The sequence below is a fragment of the Oncorhynchus mykiss genome, chromosome 6 (genome assembly GCF_013265735.2).
Source record: "Oncorhynchus mykiss isolate Arlee chromosome 6, USDA_OmykA_1.1, whole genome shotgun sequence".
NCBI classification, from domain to species: domain Eukaryota; kingdom Metazoa; phylum Chordata; class Actinopteri; order Salmoniformes; family Salmonidae; genus Oncorhynchus; species Oncorhynchus mykiss.
Window position 1 is genome coordinate 81,777,833 of NC_048570.1, and position 27,945 is coordinate 81,805,777.

General features: G+C 44.7%; 1 protein-coding gene across 7 annotated transcripts in view; it reads right to left on the reverse strand.

The window, feature by feature from the left end:
* Positions 1-27,945, reverse strand: part of LOC110506834 (microtubule-associated protein 1B) — a 64,224-nt gene that overhangs the window by 35,296 nt on the left and 983 nt on the right. For 6 of the 7 annotated variants that reach the window (XR_005052252.1, XR_005052251.1, XR_005052250.1 and 3 more), the window contains exon 2: positions 27,349-27,450. Coding sequence is in view for 3 of the 7 variants with exons in the window: in XM_036981085.1 (XP_036836980.1) it covers positions 27,349-27,450 (102 nt within the window). In the remaining 4 variants the exon portion in view is untranslated. Of the gene's footprint in view, positions 1-836; positions 1,027-27,348; positions 27,451-27,945 lie in introns of those variants that run through there. The other variant, XM_036981086.1, reaches the window with a different exon arrangement.

The window sequence follows — 27,945 nt, forward strand, 5'->3', positions numbered from 1 at the left end:
ACACTGCATTTTGATGCACAGTGGGTTACTTTGGTTTGTGACTCATAGACCATTCGGGTTTTATTTTGGTTATGAAACTCCGCTGCTGCCAGGGCCTACAGGTCGGCAGATACGCTGTTTATAGACGGTTGGATAAATCGCATCGAGATTTGGGTCACCCAATTCTTCTCGTCCGAATTACCCGCAAGACAGCGCCATATCTTGACACTTCGTTAATCATGCTGTGGACCAACATCTTCGACATATTCTAGTGCTCGTGTCTAATAAGGGTGGTGAATATGCCTATTTTTGTGCTTTTCAAAATCGGTATATTTCACATAGCCTAAACTACATCGCCATCGTTTTATCCCTTTTAAAATCTACCTGTTATGTGAAATAGGCTATCATTCACATTTCCATACAGAGCTGCTTCATCCTAGTCTGTGTTTTTCATACAGGCCTTTAGCTCTTAAAACCGGGGGTAACATTAACAAACTGGCAAATACCCAAATGTGTTAATCCTTCCTTTCCTATGCAATCGGATTCGGGATTCCTCCACGGTCTCTATACGCAGGGCCAGAGTAGCGATTGCTTTTTCAAATTTAGACTACTACAATAACCTACAAAATATAATTCTGTTGTATTTCATTTTGATCGTACAAATAGAGAACACAAGGCATCTTCACTGACACGCAATCCAAACCAATGCAGAATATACTAGCCTACCATTACAGTCCAGTAGGCTAATTCCTTTTTTTAGGAAGGAACCATGCAGTCCCGCGAGGTATAGAACATCGGAAATATGACATGACACAAATAGGCTATGGAGGTAAAATACATATTCCACTGACACCTACCTTCTGTGATGCTGGGGAGAGAGCGCGGCACGAAGGGTAGCGAACGGGGAGTGAGAAATCTCGTAGTGTCATTTGAGTGTGCGTGGGGCTGTGGGCGAGTGAGTGAGTGGGAGGGGCACCAATGTGAGAGAATATTGAATTTGTCGATAGAAGGCTGTACGGTATGGTAAAACATTGGCACAACCGAGCCGGTGTTCGGCCGATGGTCAGGGACAAGCTCAGTGCCCCAGCAGACATTTAACCCTTTTCACTGGCAGAGAGAGGAGTGTGGCCATTGACTAGCCAGTATTTTCAGAAATATATTCTTATCTGTCTCGTATCTAGGGCTCGATCAGAGCATCAGACCAGTGTGCCCGGTTAACCCAGAACTAAAACCTAGAGTAATTTAGTCAGAATCTGGCCATCAGAGATGAGCTCAGACCCTGGCACATTTTTAGTACACACTTCTGTTAAGGTGTCCCTCCTTTCCATATACTAAACATCACGTTCTTGTTTTGTCTTGGACATGACAGTCTGGAACTCATTAGTGGTACTGGCTCTCATTTTATAACACACTGAAACAAACACAGGTCCAAGATCTAAAGGGGAGGCAATCAAATATTAAATTATAGGTTAGTGAATCGCCATCGAGAACCATTCATAATCTGCCGTAAGGGTGCTTTTCAAAGATGACAATTACAAGTAGCAAAAATACTGAGAAACAGAGACACCCATTTCAGATCCAGTCAAAGGGTCTGATCTGCTGTATTCATATCTGTGTTTTAGTTTCCCTCCATCAGCCTGAATGTATGTGTGCTACTGTACTGAAGGCCGTATCTGCTCAGATGTGCTGTTGGCAGCCAATTCCCTTTCTGATGGGGATTTAGCATTAGTCCACAGGCTCAGTAATCAGTGTTGTGTGTGTGTGTCTGTATGTGTCTGTCTGTGGGTAAGTGAGTGCATGCAAGTGAGCAAATGTGTCTGTGTGTTCGTATTGGTGTGTGTGTGTCAGTCTTGGATCAATACAGCCAATGAAATGTTGGGCTGGATGGAGAGGAGAGAGGGGTGTGAGACAGACAAACCCCTCACAAACCAGCTCTCCAACTCCCTGTCAGATTAACAATCTTTGGATGCGTCCCAAATCGCACCCTATTCCCTAGCTATGTAGTGCACTACTTTTGACCAGTGCACTACTTTGACCAGGTCTAAAGTAGTGCACTATATAAGGAATAGGGTGTGATTTGGGACACAACCATTCTCATTACCCCTAAATGGCTGGTATGCATCAGCTGCTGGAGTGGGTACACACAACTGCTGAAGGACCTGAAAACAAGATTGGTCATCAAGCTTCAAAATATCTCCCAATCTACCCTGAGCCCTGGCCCTGTTATATCCAAACATCCAATCTACCCTGAGCCCTGGCCCTGTTATATCCAAACATCCAATCTACCCAGAGCCCTGACCCTGTTTATATCCAAACATCCAATCTACCCTGAGCCCTGGCCCTGTTATATCCAAACATCCAATCTACCCTGAGCCCTGGCCCTGTTATATCCAAACATCCAATCTACCCTGAGCCCTGGCCCTGTTATATCCAAACATCCAGTCTACCCTGAGCCCTGAGCCTGTTTATATCCAAACATCCAATCTACCCTGAGCCCTGGCCCTGTTATATCCAAACATCCAATCTACCCTGAGCCCTGGCCCTGTTATATCCAAACATCCAATCTGCCCTGAGCCCTGACCCTGTTTATATCCAAACATCCAATCTACCCTGAGCCCTGGCCCTGTTATATCCAAACATCCAATCTACCCTGACCCCGTTTATATCCAAACATCCAATCTGCCCTGAGCCCTGACCCTGTTCATATCCAAACATCCAATCTACCCTGAGCCCTGACCCCGTTTATATCCAAACATCCAATCTGCCCTGACCCCATTTATATCCAAACATCCAATCTACCCTGAGCCCTGGCCCTGTTATATCCAAACATCCAATCTACCCTGAGCCTTGGCCCTGTTATATCCAAACATCCAATCTACCCTGAGCCCTGGCCCTGTTATATCCAAACATCCAGTCTACCCTGAGCCCTGAGCCTGTTTATATCCAAACATCCAATCTACCCTGAGCCCTGGCCCTGTTATATCCAAACATCCAATCTGCCCTGAGCCCTGACCCTGTTTATATCCAAACATCCAATCTACCCTGAGCCCTGGCCCTGTTATATCCAAACATCCAATCTACCCTGACCCCGTTTATATCCAAACATCCAATCTGCCCTGAGCCCTGACCCTGTTCATATCCAAACATCCAATCTACCCTGAGCCCTGACCCCGTTTATATCCAAACATCCAATCTGCCCTGACCCCATTTATATCCAAACATCCAATCTGCCCTGAGCCCTGACCCTGTTTATATCCAAACATCCAATCTACCATGAGCACTGACCCTGTTTATATCCAAACATCCAATCTACCCTGAGCACTGACCCTGTTTATATCCAAACATCCAATCTACCCTGAGCACTGACCCTGTTTATATCCAAACATCCAATCTGCCCTGAGCCTGTTTATAACCAAACATCCAATCTACCCTGAGCCCTGACCCTGTTTATATCCAAACATCCAATCTACCCTGAGCCCTGACCCTGTTTATATCCAAACATCCAACCTACCCTGAGCCCTGACCCTGTTTATATCCAAACATCCAACCTACCCTGAGCCCTGACCCTGTTTATATCCAAACATCCAATCTACCCTGAGCCTGTTTATATCCAAACATCCAATCTACCCTGAGCCCTGACCCTGTTGATATCCAAACATCCAATCTACCCTGAGCCTGTTTATATCTAAACATCCAATCTGCCCTGAGCACTGACCCTGTTTATATCCAATCTACCCTGAGCCCTGACCATGTTTATATCCAAACATCCAATCTGCCCTGAGCACTGACCCTGTTTATATCCAAACATCCAATCTGCCTGTTGATGAATGCTCCCAGTCCCAGGTGGCTCTGGTCATCATTTAATTTCCCATCCCAGCAACATGGTGGCTTGATTACCATCTTATTGGTTATTGCAGCGACCCTACCCACACCACTCGGTTGAACTGGATGGGTGGGTCTAGGTGGGGGGAGGAGAAAAGCCTGCACTGCGATTGGCTCATATATAATCATCTAAATGATACACATATGGTACACATGTGTTGGATAAAATACAAATAAGTAATACATAATATTCAATAAAAACATAATGATCACCTCAATAACCTAAGAGTCCGGACTCCTTTTCTGGGTAGAATGATGCTGATGGGAGGGGATGAGCTGGACCAGTGGAAATGGTCTGTCGTGAGTAGAGTGTTGCTGAAGGGAGGGGATGGGCTGGACCAGTGTAAATGGCCTGTCGTGGGTAGAATGATGCTGATGGGAGGGGATGAGCTAGACTAGTGGAAATGGCCTGTCGTGGGTAGAATGATGCTGATTGGAGGGGATGGGCTGGACCAGTGGAAATGGTCTGTCGTGGGTAGTGTGATGCTGATGGGAGGGGATGGGCTGGACTAGTGGAAATGGTCTGTCGTGGGTAGTGTGATGCTGATGGGAGGGGATTAGCTGGACTAGTGGAAATGGTCTGTCATGGGTAGAATGATGCTGAAGGGAGGGGATGAGCTGGACTAGTGGAAATGGTCTGTCGTGGGTAGTGTGATGCTGATGGGAGGGGATTAGCTGGACTAGTGGAAATGGTCTGTCGTGGGTAGTGTGATGCTGATGGGAGGGGATTAGCTGGACTAGTAGAAATGGTCTGTCGTGGGTAGTGTGATGCTGATGGGAGGGGATGAGCTGGACTAGTGGAAATGGTCTGTCGTGGGTAGAGTGATGCTGAAGGGAGGGGATGGGCTGGACTAGTGGAAATGGTCTGTCGTGGGTAGAGTGATGCTGATGGGAGGGGATGGGCTGGACTAGTGGAAATGGCCTGTCGTGGGTAGTGTGATGCTGATGGGAGGGGATTAGCTGGACTAGTGGAAATGGCCTGTCGTGGGTAGTGTGATGCTGAAGGGAGGGGATGAGCTAGACTAGTGGAAATGGTCTGTCGTGGGTAGAGTGATGCTGATGGGAGGGGATGGGCTGGACTAGTGGAAATGGTCTGTCGTGGTTAGTGTGATGCTGAAGGGAGGGGATGGGCTGGACCAGTGTAAATGGCCTGTCGGGGGTAGAGTGATGCTGAAGGGAGGGGATGGGCTGGACTAGTGGAAATGGCCTGTCGTGGGTAGAGTGTTGCTGAAGGGAGGGGATGGGCTGGACCAGTGTAAATGGCCTGTCGTGGGTAGAGTGATGCTGAAGGGAGGGGATGGGCTGGACTAGTGGAAATGGCCTGTCGTGGGTAGAGTGTTGCTGAAGGGAGGGGATGGGCTGGACCAGTGTAAATGGCCTGTCGTGGGTAGAGTGATGCTGAATGGGAGGGGATGGGCTGGACTAGTGGAAATGGCCTGTCGTGGGTAGAGTGTTGCTGAAGGGAGGGGATGGGCTGGACTAGTGGAAATGTCCTGTCGTGGGTAGTGTGATGCTGAATGGGAGGGGATGACCTGGACTAGTGGAAATGGCCTGTCGTGGGTAGAGTGATGCTGAAGGGAGGGGATGGGCTGGACTAGTGGAAATGGCCTGTCGTGGGTAGAGTGTTGCTGAAGGGAGGGGATGGGCTGGACCAGTGTAAATGGCCTGTCGTGGGTAGAGTGATGCTGAAGGGAGGGGATGAGCTGGACTAGTGGAAATGGTCTGTTGTGGGTAGTGTGATGCTGAAGGGAGGGGATGACCTGGACTAGTGGAAATGGCCTGTTGTGGGTAGAGTGATGCTGAAGGGAGGGGATGGGCTGGACTAGTGGAAATGGCCTGTCGTGGGTAGAGTGATGCTGAAGGGAGGGGATGGGCTGGACTAGTGTGAAGGGACTTTCAGCTGTGACTCAAGCAGCAGCTGCTGGGTGGGACAGCCCAGACTGAAATAGACTCACAGTGCCACAACATCCACACTTACACTTGGCATAGAGGGGGAGAGAGAGAGAGAGAGTATGGGAAAGAGAGAGAGAGAGTATGGGAAAGGGAGAGAGAGCGATGTATAGGAAAGAGAGAGAGAGAGAGTATGGGAAAGAGAGAGAGAGAGTATGGGAAAGGGAGAGAGAGCGATGTATAGGAAAGAGAGAGAGAGAGTATGGGAAAGAGAGAGAGAGAGTATGGGAAAGGGAGAGAGAGCGATGTATAGGAAAGAGAGAGAGTGGGAAAGAGAGAGAGAGAGATGTATGGGAAAGAGAGAGAGAGTGATATATGGGAAAGAGAGAGAGTGGGAAAGAGAGAGAGAGAGTGGGAAAGAGAGAGAGAGAGTATGGGAAAGAGTGCGAGAGAGCGATGTATGGGAAAGAGAGAGAGTGGGAAAGAGAGAGAGAGAGTGGGAAAGAAAGAGAGAGAGAAAGATAAGCATAGGCAGGAGATAGATAACACTAGAGAGAGAGGGTTTGTGTATGTGTTCACGTGTGAGTGTGTGTAAGAAAGAGAGAGAGATAATACAATTCCTTGGACCAATTTGAAGTGCCTCTGTCTCACAGTAGGAAAGGCAGTTTTGACATTGTACACTGTCTCTGTTTTGACTGGATTATAACATGACTATTCTCTGATGTAAAAATAGCCTTCAACAATGGGTTCTGGGAAATAAAAGCAATCCTACAGAGGGACAATATTAAATTATATTACTACTTGGGAATTACAATGAATATCTCTATCGGTTCTTCCTGTATTTTATCAGCAGATCACCCCAGTATCGATGCAAAGAATAGTGAGGTATTACTATTACTGTAGCCTGTAACTTAATGTTAATTACAGTTAAAGTATTTTATATACATTGTATGTTGTGAGCAGTAGGACCAAATCTTTTGCTATAACCCCATCTCGCTCCCGATTGAAATTCATGCAGCGTACAAACAACACCCAGGGCTGGCTATAGGCTACAATACCGTACAACTGCATCACCTCAAATGAGTTATGTGCTAGTTCTAACCTCAGACAACTGTTAGAGCACAGATCAACCTGCCCGCCACACCCTTTCCTCCAGACAGACATGCTGCTTCTCTCCTTTATGAATTATCTCAGCTATTCCAACCTTCCAACCATCCCTCCCCTCCTTACCATCCCTCAATCCCTCCAACATACACACTTCTGCATGCCCAGACAGACAGACAGACAGACAGACAGACACAGACAGACAGACAGACAGACAGACAGACAGACAGACAGACAGACAGACAGACAGACAGACACACACACACACACACACACACACACACACACACACACACACACACACACACACACACACACACATACACACACACATACACACACACACACACACACACACACACACACACACACACACACACACACACACACACACACGGCAGCTGGCCAAGGTCAGTGGGCTGTCCACAGCGTGTATGTGTTTCTGAGAGGCTGAAGCATTAACACCCTCTCTATAAACAGTAGAGTCAAATCAGAATAGTTTTCAACTGTTGTTTTGTAATTGGATCCTATTAACTGGGATTCCATGGGGGAATTACTGTCATTTGTCTCTTCCAAGTATACAGGTCAGAGAGTTAAGGGGCAGGGTGGTGTGATATTCTTTATTTTACAATCCCAAGATAAATATATTTAAAGATATGTGCATTATCCAGAGCCATATACTATAAATACAACTCTGGTGATAACCTTTAGTTAACCATTAGTTAATAATTAGTTATTGATTAGTTAACATTAGTTAATCATTAGTTAACCACTAACTAACTATTAGTTAATCATTAGTTAACCATTAGTTAACCATTCATTAATTATGAGTTGACCATTAGTTAGCCATTAGTAAACTATTAGTTAATAATTCGTTAACCATTAGTTAACTACTAGTTAACCATTAGTTAACTATTAATTTTGTAATCTGAAGTCTTTTAGTCTTTTCTTCTGTAGAGAGTGTCACTGACCGAAGTGGGTGTTACTCATGGAGATTCTTTAGTCAGAATAGAATATCCCATTGTTCAACTGTCCCAGGGTCTCCTTTATGAAATGTTCTTAGACTTATACAACCTTTTCTGTGTACAATAGTTTCTTAAAATATGAGAAAATCAGGTTTATCTAATGGATACACCGATGAATAAAGTTGTGTTGTTCACAAATTAGCATTTATAAATTACACAATTTAATTGACATTTTTCACACAATTTCATTCACATTGTTGCTATGGATGAAGGTTTTTATAAATGCGTCCCCAGGACCCTTAAGCTGCTATTTCTGAGCTCAGATCCTATTGTCTGTCTGAATGGTCTTGTCCTTCTCTAAAGACATCTTAACTTCTGTTTCCATCAGATTTCTCTATTGACTGGGCCCAGATCCTCTGGCTGACATCAGAACCTGGGTAGGATTTGTGTGTGTGTGTATATCCATGTGTGCCTTCCTGCATGTGTGTATGCGTACTTTAGCGTGTGTGTGTGTGTGTGTGTGTGTGTGTGTGTGTGTGCATGGTGCAGCACCCAGCAGAGCAACAGATCAAAGGGACCGGACCAGAGGAGACTCTCTCTGCTGATCTACGGTCCTCGGTCCTCCTCATGTGTCAACTGCAGGGGACCAGAGGAGCAGATCAATAACCGGACTCTGAATTATTAATCAGACGTTATAATGCTGAAAAGACTGATGATGTCTTCACGAGGACTGGGATTTTACCAGAGTGATACGTTTTTGACAGTACGGCACTTAGCAATGATTAAAAACCTAACGGCATGCTCTATAATGACTCTATGTCTTTGTCCCAAATAGCAACCTATTTCCTATAGTGCACTACTTAGACCAGGTTTTTTTCCCTTAGCCTGTAGTCAATAACTTACAGTAATGGTAATGTAGAGGTAAGTAGATTTATATGATTGTAATTGAGCACTAAATACACTGTGTGGATATGAGTGAGCTTTACATTACATTTTTTAAATCATGTATTTGAATGAATAGCTAAGGCATGGGCTCTTTGTTAGTCCATTTTTCTGCTTCCTATCTCCTTGCCTCCTTTTCAACTGTAGTGGAGGAGAAAGTCCCTCAGACCTTCTCATCCAATGCCTTTTGAGAAGGAGGCAAGACGAGAGGATGTGAGGAATCGAGGAAGGATACATCGAAAAAGAGCCATGGTGATTTGAAGTGTGAATAAACTAGAATAGAAATCAATGTAGCTGTAGATGCAGTGGTGGAAAAAGTACCCAAATGTCATACTTGAGTAAAAGTAAAGATACCTTGATAGAAAATGACTCAAGTAAAAGTGAACGTCACTCAGGAAATATTACTTGATTAAAATTCTAAAAGTATCGGATTTTAAATATACTTAAGTATCAAAAGTAAATGTTATTGCTAAAATATACTTAAGTATCAAAAGTAAAAGTACAATTATAATCATTTAAAATTCCTAATATTACGCAAACCAGATGGCACCATTTTATTTTGTATTATTTGTATTACGGATAGCCAGGGGTACACTTCAACACTGACAACATTACAAATGAAGCATGTGTGTTTATTGAATCAGAGATCAGAGACAGTAAGGGAGGTCCTCTTCATAGGTGTGTGAATTAGACAATGTTTTTGTCCTGCTAAGAATACAAAATGTAATAGTACTTTTGGGTGTCAGGGAAAATGTATGTAGCTAAAACTACATCATTGTCATTAGGAATGTAGTAAAGTAAAAGTAAAAGTTGTCAAAAATAAAAATAGTAAAGTAAAGATACCCCAAAAAACAACTTAAGTAGTACTTTAAAGTATTTTTACTTAAGTACTTTACACCACTATGTAGATGTTGTATAGAAAAACCAAGAACCGGCCACTATAGAACAGGAATCATTCTGGCGTTCTACCCGGTCAGCATTATGATCAAACAGTAGAATGGAGGGAGAGGTAGAAGGAAAGTGTGATCATGGTGTTATAAAATGACATCTCAAAGCCAGAGAAAGACAGCTTTACTGACACCGTGATACCATGTTACATAGTGAGGTTTGTCTGCGTTCCCAAAGGAGGGTGTTTGTTTGTGTCTGTGCGTGTCTGTGTGTGTACGTGAGTGTACGTGCGTGCATGCGTGCATATGTGAATTCATACACAGCAGCCTCACTAAAGGCTGTGGGTGTGTGTGTGTGTGTGTGTGTGTGTTTATGTGTGTGTGTGTGTGTGTGTGTGTTTATGTGTGTGTGTGTGTGTGTGTGTGTGTGTGTGTGTGTGTGTGTGTGTGTGTGTGTGTGTGTGTGTGTGTGTGTGTGTGTGTGTTCTAATGAGCTGGGGTTTAAATGTGGAGCTCAGCTCTTCTGTGTCAGCCTCTCTTCTCTGGCGGCCATCCATCCCTCATCACTTCCTGCCTGTCGCTTCCCCTGGTTACAGTGTCCGTTATTCCTCAGACGCCCAGTCAGCACTGCAGGTGCTGTGTGTGTGTGTCATATTGCGTAGCATCTCAACATTTTAAAGATGCTTCCTCACTGATTTAGTGGTCCTTATTTCCCAGAAAGACAGACGGATAGATATAGAGACAAACAGGCAGAAACAGACAGACAGAGAGACAAACTGACAGACAGAAAGAGAGACAGACATACAGACGAACAGACAGACAGACGGACCGAGACAGACGGACGGACGGGCGGCCAAACAGAGAGACAGAGAGACCGACAGACAGACAGAGAGACAGAGAGATGGACAGACAGAGAGACAGACAGACGGACAGACAGAGAGACGGACAGACAGACAGACGGACGGACGGACGGACGGACAAACAGAGAGACAGAGAGACAGAGAGACGGACAGACAGAGAGACCGATAGACAGACAGACAGAGAGACGGACAGACAGAGAGACCGACAGACAGACAAACAGAGAGACAGAGAGACGGACAGACAGAGAGACAGACAGACGGACAGAGAGGCAGATGGACAGACAGAGAGAGAGACAGTCGATCAGTCGATCTCTCAATCCCTCAATATGCAATCAGTTAGTGGATAACATAGGGAAGGAGTTCCAGACATGTCGTCTCCAACAGCATTGAGCTCCACTGCCACTATTGGCTCCAGTTCCCCTGAGAGCTCCTCCAGAACGGTGAGGATGGAGACAGCCCGGCTTTGTGTTTACGCCATCAGTCTGTACTGTAGCACTGTTGATCCTTAATTCATTGAGCGGTGTGGTGGTGACAGCTGTGTGTGTGAAGACCGCCCCTGCCTCCCCTGGCCCTCGCTCCTTTCCCCTCCTCTCCCCCTGCCTCCCCCTCCTCTCCCCCTTGCCTACCCTCCTCTCCCCTCCTCTCCCCCTGCCTCCCCCTCCTCTCCCCCTTGCCTACCCTCCTCTCCCTTCTTCTCCCCCCTACGTCCCCCTCCTCTCCCCCTGCTTACCATCTTCTCCTCTCCTCTCTCCCCTGCCTCCCCTCCTCTACCCTCTTCTCCTCCAGGACAGTAAGTGATTGTCTATGTTACCAGATTCTCCCTGAGCAACATCAGTCAGAGGTTGTGTCCCAAATGGCACCCTATTCCCTATATAGTGCACTACTTTTGACAAGCAGAGCCATATGGGCCCTGGTCAAAAGTAGTGCACAATATAGAGAATATGGTTCCATTTGGGACACAGACAGTCAGTCCATGGTAAAGGAAGTAATACAGTAGACTGATATTCACTTACTAATGAGCAGACGATGACGGGTAGGTTGATTACATACGTGAATGTGCTGGTGTCCATTTCATCGTGACGTTATGCTGTCTGTCAATTAAAATGAATCTAAACCATTTGAAATGAGGGGGTGTTGTTTATGCTATCTCATGGAACACTCCTAGACGTTACAAGCCGAAGTAGAAAGAATGACAACAAATGGTCGGTAAGAGGAGACAAGGAACTATGTCCCCTTAATCATGTTTGGCCACTTCCTTGCTGGTTGCATCTCAAAGACAGCGCCCGAGGCTTGACATAATAAAAATAACGAACTCAATAAGGAATTAATCAAATGTGATGTGGGTTTTCGTTTAACGCCTGGTTGTCTCACTAGCCAACAGAGTCCATCACCAGCATGACCTCTACTGTCACACTGAAGCAGATCATTACATCTCCACACAGAGACACCACTGACCTCTCTGTCTCTAGGAGTCTGTCTGTCTGTCTGTCTGTCTGTCTGTCTGTCTCTCTCTCTTTCTCTCTCTCTCTCTCTCTCTCGCTCTCTCTCTCTGTCTGTCTGTCTGTCTGTCTGTCTGTCTGTCTGTCTGTCTGTCTGTCTGTCTGTCTGTCTGTCTGTCTGTCTGTCTGTCTGTCTCTCTCTCTCTCTCTCTCTCTCTGTGTGTCTGTGTGTTTTGGAAACCGTGGCTGATTTCAAATCAAATTGTATTAGTCACGTGCCGAAAACAACAGACCTTACAATGAAATGCTTACTTACGAGCCCCTAACCAACAATGCAGTTTAAAAAATAACAGACCTTAAAATGAAATGCTTACTTACGAGCCCCTAACTAACAATGCAGTTAAAAAAAATAACAGACCTTAAAATGAAATGCTTACTTACGAGCCCCTAACCAACAATGCAGTTTAAAAAAATAACAGACCTTACAGTGAAATGCTTACTTACGAGCCCCTAACCAACAATGCAGTTTAAAAAAATAACAGACCTTACAGTGAAATGCTTACTCACGAGCCCCTAACCAACAATGCAGTTTAAAAAAATAACAGACCTTACAATGAAATGCTTACTTACGAGCCCCTAACCAACAATGCAGTTTAAAAAAATAACAGACCTTACAATGAAATGCTTACTTACGAGCCCCTAACCAACAATGCAGTTTAAAAAAATAACAGACCTTACAGTGAAATGCTTACTTACGAGCCCCTAAACAACAATGCAGTTTAAAAAAATAACAGACCTTACAATGAAATGCTTACTTACGAGCCCCTAACCAACAATGCAGTTTTAAAAAATAACAGACCTTACAATGAAATGCTTACTTACGAGCCCCTAACCAACAATGCAGTTTAAAAAAATAACAGACCTTACAATGAAATGCTTACTTACGAGCCCCTAACCAACAATGCAGTTTAAAAAAATAACAGACCTTACAGTGAAATGCTTACTTACGAGCCCCTAACCAACAATGCAGTTTAAAAAAATAACAGACCTTACAATGAAATGCTTACTTACGAGCCCCTAACCAACAATGCAGTTTAAAAAAATAACAGACCTTACAGTGAAATGCTTACTTACGAGCCCCTAACCAACAATGCAGTTTAAAAAAATAACAGACCTTACAATGAAATGCTTACTTACGAGCCCCTAACCAACAATGCAGTTTAAAAAAATAACAGACCTTACAGTGAAATGCTTACTTACGAGCCCCTAAACAACAATGCAGTTTAAAAAAATATGAATAAGAATAAGAAATAAGATTAACAGTGTCAGTGGTCCTGTCTAGGTGTGTCAGCAGTCCTATCTAGTTGAGCGTGTGTGTGTGTGTGTGTGTGTGTGTGTGTGTGTGTGTGTGTGTGTGTGTGTGTGTGTGTGTGTGTGTGTGTGTGTGTGTGTGTGTGTGTGTGTGTGTGTGTGTGTGTGTGTGTGTGTGTGTGTGAGAGAAAGAGCGAGAGCATGTCTGTGTGTGCCTGTGTGTGTGGCTCCTCTAATGCAGTGAGGCAGAGTGAAAATAAATCTGGGTCTAGAGCAAGAAGGACGCTGGCTCCCTTTCAGGACATATGTCCCACAACAGAGGGCCAGTGCCATCTCCCCCTGCCCTCCGTGATCCTCCATGGTCCCTACCAAGACTAGCCAGCCTTCCATGTCTGCCAGGGAGAACCTTAGCCTGGGGGAGTCTGTCTGTAAGGCAGTGGGGTATTCATGGATCAACCAATGGTTAAAGCATAGTCATGCAGGTAAACTATAGTCACTAGTGCTGTTACAGTAAACACTATGTTGCAATTCTGACTCTGACTCTGACTCTGAGTCCATTTTTCAGATGTATGTTTGGCAGTGAGGGATAAATACAGACACGTTAGTCAGTAGGAGAAAACCTTTCTGTTTCTGTCACTGCGACCACACCACTCCACATGCTGCAAGACAGAAATCTCACACAGAAAACAAACATTCCTAAGTACTGCTTTAAACTGGATCTATCACGACACAAGATGAGACCCAGATGCAGACACAGGAGGCAAATGGTTGGAGTCTTACAATCTTTATTAATCCAAAGGGGTAGGCAAGAGAATGGTCGTGGACAGGCAAAAAGGTCAAAACCAGATGAGAGTCCAGACGACTGGCACAGAGAGACAGGAGACACAGGGATAAATACACTGGCACAGAGAGACAGGAGACACAGGGATAAATACACTGGGGAAAATAATCAGCACCTGGAGGGGGTGGAGACAATCACAAGGACAGGTGAAACAGATCAGGACGTGACAGGATCTGCTTTAGCTGAATTAAAAAGGTAGCACTCAGCCAAACTGGATATCTGGTGATATCTGGTGAGGAAGGGCCTCGACTGATATAGCTGTGTTCCTTGGTATCCTTGTACCATGTAGCGCCAGCTGTGTCAGCGGTCCTGTCTAGTTGAGTCAGTGGTCATATCGAGTTGAGTCAGTGGTCCTGTCTAGGTGTGTCAGCAGTCCTGTCTAGTTGAGTCAATGGTCTTGTCTAGGTGTGTCAGCAGTCCTGTCTAATTGAGTCAGCAGTCTTATCTAGTTGAGTCAGTGGTCCTGTCTAGGTGTGTCAGCAGTCCCGTCTAATTGAGTCAGCAGTCCTATCTAGTTGAGTTAGTGGTCCTGTCTAGGTGTGTCAGCAGTCCTGTCTAATTGAGTCAGCAGTCCTATCTAGTTGAGTCAGTGGCCTGTCTAGGTGTGTCAGCAGTCCTGTCTAATTGAGTCAGCAGTCCTATCTAGTTGAGTCAGTGGCCTGTCTAGGTGTGTCAGCAGTCCTGTCTAATTGAGTCAGCAGTCCTATCTAGTTGAGTCAGTGGCCTGTCTAGGTGTCCTTATTTTACATCTCTACATCTCTTGTTGCTATTAGATGTCTGGTTAGACTGTAAACTCTCCTTCCAGACTCACATTAAGCATCTCCAAATCAACAAAGCCTCCTTCACTCATGCTGCCAAACATACCCTCGTAAAACTGTCTATCCTACCAATCCTTCACTACGGCGATGTCATTTACAAAATAGCAAATTTGATGCAGTCTATCACAGTGCCATCTGTTTTGTCACCAAAGCCCCATACACTACCCACCACTGCGACCTGTATGCTCTCGTTGGCTGGTCCTCTCTACATATTTGTCGCCAAACCCACTGGCTCCAGGTCATCTATAAGTCTTTGCTAGGTAAAGCTCCACCTTATCTCAGCTCACTGGTCACCATAGCAACAACTACTCGTAGCACACTCTCCAGCAGTTCTATTTCACTGGTCATCCCCAAAGCCAACACTGCCTTTTGCCTCCGTTTCTTTCCAGTTCTCTGCTGCCAATGAGTGGAACGAATTGCAAAAATCACTGAAGTTGGAGACTTATATCTCCCTCACTAACTTTAAGTGTCAGCTGTCAGAGCAGCTTACCGATCACTGCAGCTGTACACAGCCCATCTGTAAATAGCCCATCCAACCAATTACCTACCTCATCCCCATATTTGTTTTGTTTTTCTGCACTTTTGCACACCAGTATTTCTACTTGCACATCCTCATCTGCACATATATCACTCCAGTGTAAATTGCTAAATTGTAATTACTTCGCCACTATTAGCCTATTTATTGCCTTACCTCCTTACTTCATTTGCACACGCTGTATACAGATGTTTCTATTGTGTTATTGACTGTACGTTTGTTTGTCCCATGTGTAACTCTGTGTTGTCTGTTCACACTGCTTTACTTTATCTTGGCCAGGTCGCAGTTTTAAATGAGAACTTGTTATCAACTGGCCTACCTGGTTAAATAAAAGTGAAATATATATATATTTTAAAATGGTACCAGTGTGGAAGCATCGATGTACTGTATCTTTCTCCCACCATACTACAGGTATGAAGGCTCTGACCTGGGAATGGTATGATCTGGATCTAAATCCATCTCTCTTTTCTCAGGAACTGGAGTTGTCCAGCTGTTTCAGTCCTCCATACACGCTCTTCAGAAAATATTCTATGGGCGAAGTAATACTAAAATGAGGAAAAGAGATGCACAACAAATATATAGGGGCAATAGATTTATCCAGAAATCGGGGAATGATTAGGCTACACTGATGTTGATTCTATCTGTCCAGCAAAATCAACAATTTATTTGAGAAACCACAATCTTTTGGGTAAGACCCTTCAGACCTTAGTACACACTTCAGTTGATAGCCAATCACAAGTGAAGTGTGCTTCCTTCAGCCCCTTGTTAGCATAATGATTGTATTAATCTGCAGATTTACAGTTCAAAACTGAAATGCCAAAATGCCAAAGCCAATAATAATGAAGCATTTGCTTTATATTGAATTGCCATTGTCCTCCATGAGAGGCTGGGTATTTACACATGCCTGAGACAGTCGAGACGGCCATGATGACTATGCACTACTCTACCAGGCAGCTCAGTATTAGTATTCTAGTCACAGACGAGGGAGGGAGAGAATGAGGGAGAGGAGGAGAGGAAGGAGGAGGGAGAGAAGGGGGGCACAAGCAACATAAGCTATTGACTGCTCCTGCATTATCTTGAAAGCACAGAGAGTGATTTTCCACAAAAGAAGTAGCAGTCTCTCTTCTGTCCAACAGGTTAAGGCAAGTTGACAATAGTTTTAATTGTCTGAAATGCAGTGGACCAATTGAATTGCAACAACAAATGGCAACAAGCTGAATTACTAGCACAGGTGACACTGAAAAGAGCATAACAAACAACACTGACAAATAAAAATCTAATTGAAAGTTTGTGTGAGCATGGAGTAGCTCTCAGTAATGGGACCTGGCATGTTCTTTTGGTTAGAGATGATCGAGGCAGACACTTCTACGTCTCTCTCTGTCAATCATCCTATGTGTGATGTGTTTATTAGCAAGATGATTCTCAGGAAGATGACTCTAGACTGTTCTGACTTAGAATACGTGGACAACTATAAATACCTAGGTGTCTGGCTAGACTGTAAAATCTCCTTCCAGACTCACATTTCGCATCTCCAATCCAAAGTTAAATCAAGAATTGGCTTCCTATTTAGCAACAAAGCCTCCTTCACTCATGCTGCCAAACATACCCTCGTAAAACTGACTATCCTACCGATCCTTGACTTTGGCGATGTCATTTACAAAATAGTCTCCAACACTCTACTCAGCAAATGTGATGCAGTCTATCACAGCGTCGACCCAAACTGTACTGTGCTGTCTCAGATATTTTCATTTCGCCTTGTCCTTTACAGAATGGTTCTACTTTAGCAACAATGGTGGATATGTAACCAGCTCAGTAAAGCACTAAAGTCCAGCTCAGCTTTGTTCAGCTCAGCTCAGCTTTGTTCAGCTCAGCTCGGTTCAGCTCAGCTCAGCTCGGTTCAGCTCAGCTCAGCTCGGTTCAGCTCAGCTCAGCTCAGCTCAGCTCGGTTCAGCTCAGCTCGGTTCAGCTCAGCTCAGCTCGGTTCAGCTCAGCTCAGCTCGGTTCAGCTCAGCTCGGTTCAGCTCAGCTCAGCTCGGTTCAGCTCAGCTCAGCTCAGTTCAGCTCAGCTCAGCTCAGCTCAGCTTGGTTCAGCTCAGCTCAGCTCGGTTCAGCTCAGCTCAGCTCGGTTCAGCTCAGCTCAGCTCAGCTCGGTTCAGCTCAGCTCAGCTCAGCTCGGTTCAGCTCGGTTCAGCTCAGCTCAGCTCGGTTCAGCTCAGCTCGGTTCAGTTCAGCTCAGCTCGGTTCAGCTCAGCTCGGTTCAGCTCAGCTCAGCTCGGTTCAGTTCAGCTCAGCTCGGTTCAGCTCAGCTCGGTTCAGCTCAGCTCAGCTCGGTTCAGCTCAGCTCAGCTCGGTTCAGCTCGGTTCAGCTCAGCTCAGCTCGGTTCAGCTCAGCTCGGTTCAGCTCAGCTCAGCTCGGTTCAGCCCAGTAGTTTGAAAAGGGAAATAGACATTGAACATTTTGGCATGAATAGAAATCTCTTGTCCCAGTTAGTTTTTTATTTACCTCAGTAAGGTCTTACATATGGTTTAGGCATTGATGATCACTGTCTTGTCTGTATAATTATGATCTACAGTAACATCTTCTTCCACATGAGTGTGGATGAAGGGAAAGATACGAAGGAGAGGAGGCATATTTAGACTATATTTAGACTATTGAGTTGCACCCCATCATGACCTTAGAGAGTCCATCCTGGTTAGGGTGGGGTTGACAGGAAAGGAGCGATAGCTCGGCAGAGGACTACTGAAGAGCAGTGACACACACACAAACACAGACACACACACTCTCTCTCTCTCTCCTAGTTTCACTGCATTCAACGTCAAATCGATTTATCCTCTGTGACCTTTCTAAGCCAATGAGAGTCATTTCACGCAATTCCCACCTTCTTCCCACAAGGCTCACTGCTTACTGGTCTGTGAAAGGACTTTCCTAAGGGTCTAATGGAGACCCAGTCAACTTCACACACAATACGAAAAACCAATACACCATGAAATAAAACACAATACATTTCTGGGTACAGTAAATGACCTATAGGAAGCAGAACATACTTCTGACTGAAACAAGCACCCATTTACTGCTATATAGATATGTATTACTATATTCATTATTATGTCATTTGCTCAGCGCCTTCAAATTGTATTGGTCACATTCACGTGATTAGCAGATGTTATTGCGGGTGTAGCGAAACGCTTGTTCTTCTAGCTCTGACAGTGCAGTAATATCTAACAAGTAATATCTAACAAATTACACAACATATACCCAATACACACAAATTGAAGTAGGAATGAATTAAGACTATATACTGTACATATGGACGAGCGATGTCAGAGCGGAACGGACTAAGATACAGTAGAATAGTTTCAAAAACAGTATGTACATATGAGATGAGTAATACAAGATATGTAAACATTATTAAGTGAATGAGATACTGTAGAATAGTATAGAAAACAGTATATACACATGAGATGAGTAATACCAGATATGTAAACATTAAGTGACTAAGATACCATAGAATAGTATAGAATACAGTATATACATATGAGATGAGTAATGAAAGATATGTAAACATTATTAAGTGACTAAGATACCATAGAATAGTATAGAATACTGTATATACATATGAGATGAGAAATGCCAGATATGTGAACATTAAGTGACTAAGATAACATAGAATAGTATAGAATACAGTATATACACATGAGATGAGTAATACCAGATATGTAAACATTAAGTGACTAAGATACCATAGAATAGTATAGAATACTGTATATACATATGAGATGAGAAATGCCAGATATGTGAACATTATTAAAGTGACTAGTGTTCCATTCCGTAAAGTGGCCAGTGATTACTAGTCTATGCCTATAGGCAGCAGCCTCTAATGTGCTAGTGATGGCTGTTTAATAGTCTGATGGCCTTGAGATAGAAGCTGTGTTTCAGTCTCTCGGTCCCAGCTTTGATGCACCTGTACTGACCTCACCTTCTGGATGATAGCGGGGTGAACAGGCAGTGGTTTGGGTTGTTGATGTCCTTGATGATATTTTTGGCCTTCCTGTGACATCGGTTGCTGTAGGTGTCATGGAGGGCGGGTAGTTTGCCCCTGGTGATGCGCTGGGCAGATCGCACCACCCTCTGGAGAGCCTTGCGGTTGTGGGCGGTGCAGTTGCCGTACCAAGCGGTGATAAAGCCCGACAGGATGCTTTCAATTGTGCATCTGTAAAAGTTTGTGAGGGTTTTAGGTGACAAGACAAATTTCTTTAGCCTCCTGAGGTTGAAGAGGCTCTGTTGCGCCTTCTTCACCACACTGTCTGTGTGGGTGGTCCATTTCAGTTTGTCAGTGATGTGCACGCCAAGGAACTTGAAGCTTTGATTGATCCCTCTCTCATATTCATCCAAACCAGTGGAGTGAGTCAGACTCGCCTGAGATTTTCGGTCACCGTGGTAACATCACCTTAGGGGAGCACTGTCCCAACCCAGAAGAAATTAGTCATTGTGATGAATTGATTCCCCCTAACCCTTTAACCAACATCTCTGCAGGGATCCAAATCATGATGACAGTTAAAGAAACACATCTGATATTTCTGGAATTATCTGTTTTCTTTTGGTGTCAGGATCATTGTTAGCCTCCAATACATACAACACATGTTTTGTATTCACAGATAATTCTGGATGAGAGCGTCTGCTAAATGACTAAATGTAAATGTGTGTCTTATAAGAGCTGGTTTGGAACAGACACTTATTCTTAGGTATCTCTTGATGTTGTTGGCCTATTTGAAGTGCTGACTGTGGGGCAAAGCCTTTGAACCTGACCTTCTAAACCCATTTTATGTTGAGAGATCTGTAGGGACCCTTAAAGGCTGAATATCCATAGTTCTCTCTCTACTTAAACATTAGAGACTTCCCTGTAGCCTCACATTGTCTGTATGTCTCTTTCTCTCTCTACCCCGTCCCTTGCTCTCTTTCTCTCCCTCACTCCCTCTGTATCCTCTTCTCTTTCTTCCTCCAGAAGTTGGTCCTTCCCTCCCTCTTCCTCTCTTTTACACACACCACAGGGTCTTTTCCCACTGCCAAGTGACAGAGACAGCCGCACAGCGCCTCTCCCTGGCTTTAAAGTCCCATAGTCCTCTGGGACTCTGCACTCAGACTCTGTTTCTTCCTGCCTCATTCTGGACACTCATCTCATTCATCTGTAGTTTATGCTTTCTACCATTTGAGTCCTCTCACATTCTCTGGAGTTGGGGGGAGGGGGGGGGTAAGAAAACATGGTTCATATTCAATCAAAAGAAAAGAAGGGCTGAATGGTCATACAAAGTGTTGCACAACGTTTTAACGAGTGCAAGGCTGTAGTGTGGTCATCCGCAGTGCTACTTAAATCATTTAGAAGGATCAACTATAAACACAATTTATTATAACAATATGATCATCTTTAACAAAACAGGCAAGCATTGGTGCTCTTAATCTCTGTACACATCCAAACACAATCTGAACCAAATCCTCAGATTCTCACTTTCTATATTTGGCCAGCGCTTCTGGTGCAGTGATTAAACTACACACTTCAATTTCCTGGCAGTGTTGATTTAACTCTGCTAGAGCAAACACACCTCCATTCACACGGGTGATGAACTGTTTAGCATGGCATGTATTCAACTGCATTTTCTATCAAACCTGAGAATATATTAGATGACAATTCACCTGAGTGAGGCCCTCGTTCATGTACTTTATCTGGTTGTCTAAAAGGAACCAATGAACTGAGAGGTTGTAGTTATGACGGTGTGTGCCACATGATGTATTCTTTAGGATGATCATCAGTGAACACTAGTTCCTATAACATATTTAGTGGTAGAAGAGGAATGGAATCAAGAAATACATCAGAAAACAGATCAGAACCTTTGACAGGGGTGTTCAAATCTTACCCTACGACGTCCGGACAACTGCTGCTTTTCTGTTCAAAAAGGTGCTATCTAAAACCTAAACGGGTTCTTCGTCTGTCCACATAGGAGAACCCTTTGAAGCACCATTTTTGGTTCCATGTAGAACCTTCTTGGGTTCCATGTAAAACCACAAAGGGTTCTACATGGAACCAAAAAGGTTTCTACCTGAGGTTCTTCTATGGGGACAGCTGAAGAACCCCTTTGGAAACCTTTTTTCTAAGAGTGTACCTGAAAATGACTTGCACCCACCTGGTAGCCCAGGTCTAAATCAGTCCTACTCCCTGATTAGAGGGGAAGAATGAAAGAAAAGCTGTGGAACTGGCTTCGAGGTATAAATGATCATTTGAGGGACCTATACTGAGCATTAATGCAGCACTAAGCATCATTTCAGTTAGTTAGCTTGACTAGTTCTAGTCAGATGATACAGCTAACCTGCATACTGTACACATGAGACAACACATTTAATATACAGCAGTTACCAAACACAGTCCTGGGGAGCCCAAACCTTCTGTTTGTTATTCCCTAGCACTACTGTACACATCTCATTCAAATAATCAAAGCATGATGATGAGTTCATTATTGGAATCAGCTGTGTCGTGTTAGAGCAAAACCCTAGGACTGAGTTTGGAAACACTGACGTACAAGGTGATAAACTGAAGAACATACAAGGTGATAAACTGAAGAACATACAAGGTGATAAACTGAAGAACATACAATGTGATAAACTGAAGAACATACAAGGTGATAAACTGAAGAACATACAAGGTGATAAACTGAAGAACATACAATGTGATAAACTGAAGAACATACAAGGTGATAAACTGAAGAACATACAAGGTGATAAACTGAAGAACATACAAGGTGACAAACTGAAGAACATACAAGGTGATAAACTGAAGAACATACAAGGTGATAAACTGAAGAACATACAAGGTGACAAACTGAAGAACATACAAGGTGATAAACTGAAGAACATACAAGGTGACAAACTGAATAATATAGAAGCTCTCTCTTATTGTCCCTGCTGTGTTCTGGCACTTGCCAGTAACAGTCTATGGGGGTCTGCCAGTAACAGTCTATGGGGGTCTGCCAGTAACAGTCTATGGGAGTCTGCCAGTAACAGTCTATGGGGGTCTGCCAGCAACAGTTTATGGTGGTCTAACAGTAGCAGTTTATTGGAGTCTGCCAGTAACAATCTATGGTGGTTTGCCAGTAGTAGTCTATGGGGGTCTGCCAGTAGCAGTCTATGGGGGTCTGCCAGTAGTAGTATATGGGGGTCTACCAGTAGTAGTCTATGGGAGTCTACCAGTAGCCGTCTATGGGGGTCTACCAGTAGCCGTCTATTAGGGTCTGCCAGTAGTAGTCTATGGGGGTCTACCAGTAGCCGTCTATGGGGGTCTACCAGTAGCCGTCTATGGGGTTCTACCAGTAGCAGTCTGGGGGTCTGCCAGTAACAATCTATGGGGGTCTGCCAGTATCAGTCTATGGGGGTCTGCCAGTAGTAGTATATGGTGGTCTAACAGTAGCAGTTTGTTGGAGTCCGCCAGTAACAATCTATGGTGGTCTGCCAGTAGTAGTCTATGGGGGTCTGCCAGTAACAGTCTATGGGGGTCTGCCAGTAACAATCTATGGGGGTCTGCCAGTAGTAGTATATGGTGGTCTAACAGTAGCAGTTTGTTGGAGTCCGCCAGTAACAATCTATGGTGGTCTGCCAGTAGTAGTCTATGGGGGTCTAACAGTAGCAGTTTATTGGAGTCCGCCAGTAACAATCTATGGTGGTCTGCCAGTAGTAGTCTATGGGGGTCTGCCAGTATCAGTCTATGGGGGTCTGCCAGTAGCCGTCTATGGGGGTCTGCCAGTAGTAGTCTATGGTGGTCTAACAGTAGCAGTTTGTTGGAGTCCGCCAGTAACAATCTATGGTGGTCTGCCAGTAACAGTCTATGGGGTTCTGCCAGTAGTAGTCTATGGGGGTCTGCCAGTAGTAGTCTATGGGGGTCTACCAGTAGCCGTCTATTAGGGTCTGCCAGTAGTAGTCTATTGGGGTCTGCCAGTAGTAGTCTATGGGGGTCTACCAGTAGCCGTCTATGGGGTTCTACCAGTAGCAGTCTGGGGGTCTGCCAGTAACAATCTATGGTGGTCTGCCGGTAACAGTCTATGGGGGTCTGCCAGTAGCCGTCTATAGGGGTCTGAATGTAACAGAACACTAAGCAGTAACAACACAGGAACCCACCGCTGAGTTGAGGTCTTATTCAGTGCTGGCAAGGGTTAATGGTAATGCCACCTGCCAACCTCAGAAATATGGTGTCTTTCTCAAAGCAAAGCCTGGATCCAAGGCTGGGCTGGAGCAGGTCTGAGTTATTGCTCTCTGCCTGAAAACAGGGGGCTCAGGGTGAGCGATGCTATTTTATGCAGACCTCAGCACTGGCGCCTACAAGCCCCATCGTGCTTTAGTCAAGCTTCACTCACCCAAAGAGAGAGAGAGAGAGAGAGTGTAGAAGAGAGAGACAGAGTGAGAGAGAGACAGAGAGACAGAGAGAGAGAGGGGGGGGGGGGCATGGAGGTAGGAGAGAGAGGGTGAGGAGTGAGAGAGGGAGATGAAAGATGTTAGGAAGTGAGAGTAGAGATAAAGACAGAGATATAGAGGAGGTGGGCAGTGAGAGAGTAGAAGAGAGAGAGAGAGAGAAGAGAGAGATGGGAGGTGGGAGGGAGAGGAGAGATGGTATGTAAGAGGGAGAGAGAGAAAGTAGGGAGTGTGCAAAGAGAGAGGGACTGTGAGAATAAATCAAATGAGGTGGTGAGATGGAGGGAGGATGACAGAAAGAGAGAGGTGAGAAGGAGGCATTTAATTACTGGTAAAATCATCATTAGTGTAGGACATTGTTTTGTTCATGAGAGAGCTGCAAGTATAGAGGGAGAGTAATAATGTAGGGATGTAAGATAGAGGGGGACAACAAGCAAGGAAAATATAGGAGATAAAACTGTCAGAGAGACAGAGAGATCCAGGTAGGTAAAACAGTCAAGTAAAGGAATAAGTGTTTGTCAGGTGTTGACAGAGTACCCAAAACAGGCACAGTGCATCCTAATCAAATGGATTTGGATTGGTGGATTGGTCCAATAGCAACCTGATGTGAGATTATGTAGAGATGGAGGATCAAACAGCGGTATGCAAATGGTGAGCTGTCAGACAAGACATGTAGTCTGGCATACCAAACTAGAACGTCGCTGTGCTCAGTATTCAAATCCACTTCCTGAGGGACAGAGGCTATCATCTTTCCCCATGTAAAAATGTGTTTGTCATGTATGCCCCCCCACTCACACACCTTTTATATTCACCTCAGTAGGATAGGGTTGTGTGTATGACTTGCTTTAGGTTTCACTTCAGTTCTCAATATATGAATTTTTTATCAAAGCCTTGCATGGTTATGGTATTTATTTTTAGGTAAGACATATTTTTGATACCCCCATCATTCATATTCCAACCCCTTTAGACAGAGCTGTGTCCCAAGTGGCACTTTATTCCTTTTATAGTGCACTTATTTTGATCAGGGCTCTCTGATTTGAGTAGTGCACCAAAGTAGTGCAGCTGATGGACAGGTCCACCAGCTGGTCCAACGTGAGGGTGGAGTCTCGGCAGGCCAACCCCCGATGGACGTCCTCGTGCAGACTGCACCGGTAGTGATCGATCAGGTCACTGTCGTTCCATACCGCGCTGGCGGCCAGGGTCCGGAAGTCCAAAGCGAAATCCTGCGCGCTGCTTGCCCTCTACGTCAGGTGGAACAGACGTTCACCCGCTGCTCGACCCTCAGGCGGGTGGTCAAAAACTAACCGAAAGCGGCGGGTGAACTCTGCGTAATGGTCCAATGCTGCGTCTCCTTCACTCCATACGGCATTTCTTATTCCAGGGCTTTGCCTGAGAGACAGGTGAAGAGGGCGGACACGCTCTCACGTCCCGAAGGAGCCGGGTGGACAGTCGCAAGGTAGAGCTCCAGCTGGAGTAGGAACCCCTGGCATCCGGCAGCCGTCCCATCATACTCCCTCGGGAGCGTGAGCCGAATCCCGCTGGAACCGGGTGAAGGAGGGGTGGACAGTGGGGCCTGCTGTAGTGGGGCTGGTGGAGGCGCTGGACGACCTCCTCCTCTCTCACAACAATCCATCGTTTGCAGCACGCGATCCATGGCTGTGCCCAGACGTTGCAACATGGTGGCGTGCTGCTGGACGCGCTCCTCTACTGCCACAGGGAGGGCGTCTGCTCCTGCTAACTCCATTCCAGGTGAGTAATTCTGTCATGCGGTCTGTGTGTAGCTGGTGTAGAGGAGTCAGGTCGCAGGACAGCAGATATGAGTAAATAAACTTACTTTACTCAAAATATACAAATGCGATACAATAAAGAGAGCCCACATTAACGGACCGTACTACATACAAACAATTACTCACAAACAGACATGGGGGGAACAGAGGCTTAAATAATGAACAAGTAATAGGGGAATTGAAACCAGGTGTGTAAGACGAAGACAAACCAAATGGAAAATGAAAAGTGGATCGGCGATGGCTAGAAGGCCGGTGACGTCGACCGCCGAATGCCGCCGGAACAAGGAGAGGGACAGTCTTCGGCGGAAGTCGTGACTGTGGGCAGAACTGAAAAAACGTGTGCGAGCAAGGAGGCCTACAAACCTTACTCAGTTACACCAGCTCTGTCAGGAGGAATGGGCCAAAATTCACCCCATTTATTGTAGGAAGCTTGTGGAAGGCTACCTGATATGTTTGACCCAAGTTAAACAATTTAAAGGTAATGCTAATAAATACTAACTGAGTGTATGTAAACTTCTGACCCACTGGGAATGTGATGAAAGAAATAAAAGCTGAAATAAATCATTCTCTCTACTATTATTCTGACATTTCACATTCTTAAAATAAAGTGGTGATCCTAACTGACCTAAAACAGGGTATTTTTACTAGGATTAAGTATCAGGAATTGTGAAAAACTGAGTTTAAATGTATTTGGCTAAGGTGTATGTAAACTTCCGACTTCAACTGTACGTAATCAAGGCATTTTTTATTTGTTATTAATTTCAATAATGTTCTATCCTTTTTCCTTCACTTTGAAAATGTTAAGCAGGTTGTGTAGATTCATTTTTTAGATTTAATTTTAAGTCAGCAAATTGTGACAACTGTGCAAGGAGTGTGTAGACTTTCACTAGGCACTGTAGATGTGTATATGTGTCCTTCAGCAGTCATAACCGCAGACAGACAGCCAGGTGGATGTCAATGATAAGGCCCCCTGCAAGTTCTTGCAGCAACTAACTACAGCTCTGAAAGAACCCTGTTCTTTGGCCGAAGTGTTGGTAAAAAAAACCCCACAGCAGTAGAGATGAGTGTGCGACTTCCTTTAGAGCCCTTTAAGGAACCAGGGCTCTGGTCAAAAGTAGCGCACCAAATAGGGAATAGGGTACTATTTGGGACGTAACCCATGAATTCTCAAACGGCTCCTGTCACCAGGAGCAAAACCTTTCAAAAGCTAGTTAGTGTAATAACAGAGCAAAGCTGTCCAGACGGCATCAGGGCTGATGTATCAACTTTTTATCGATTAGGCTCATAAGGAGGAAATATGAGGAAACGTTACATCTGTTTTTCAGCTTTTTCTGTAAAATGTGGTAAACACACAAACCAAGCAGACATGACACACAGAAACACTAGACTCAAGACGATGGGATGACACTGTTCGTCAGTTCCTCTCCTCTCGTTAGTATGTATGTTTGAGATTGACTGACTATATTGCAGTCGGACTGCTCAGAATCACTGATCGACAAATTCCCTTGCATCCTGAAAAACGACTCATTATGTGATCAAGATGAGTGATTCTGCGCCTCGCCTCGATCCCTTTGAACGTGCTAATTTATTGCAAGGTCCGTTTGTCTATGTGAGTTGTGCAACCCCAAACTGTCACCTTTGATCCTGAACAGGACTGACCTTTGACCTCTGAGGAGAACTGGGCAGAGTGTCGCGTCGCGAAGAGCTGTAGCTCTCTGTTCAGGTCGCACAGAGTCAGATCGATGTCCCACGACCGCAGTCCTGTTAACACACAATAACAAATGTAGCATGATGCACTACATGACCCATAATGCTCTGTAACTATACAACAAACTGTTGGAGTGGAGGGGCCTGTCTAGGGTCTGATTTCTATTGCGTGACCAAATGAACATGACCCTGCTGGTTGTTATTGCTCCTTGGCACTGATTGGTAGATTTCTACTAATAGGCTGGAGAGGGAACACACCTGTCTTTCACCATCTGCTGAATCAAAGGCATGGAATAAAAACCATGAAACACCATGGCCTTCGAGCACTGAGCTGATAACCCCTAATGTACAATAACATCGGAAAATGACTGGGTTGGGAAATAACCTCTTGTAGGAAGATGATTGTTATTAATATTGGCAGTTATATGATGAACCTAATTACGCCCACTGTAAACAGTGAGCTACTCAGTATGCAAGCTGTTTCCCTGAATGATGCCAGTTCTTATTTAATAGAGTGTCTATTGAGTCAGGAAGAGACATCAGGGCAGG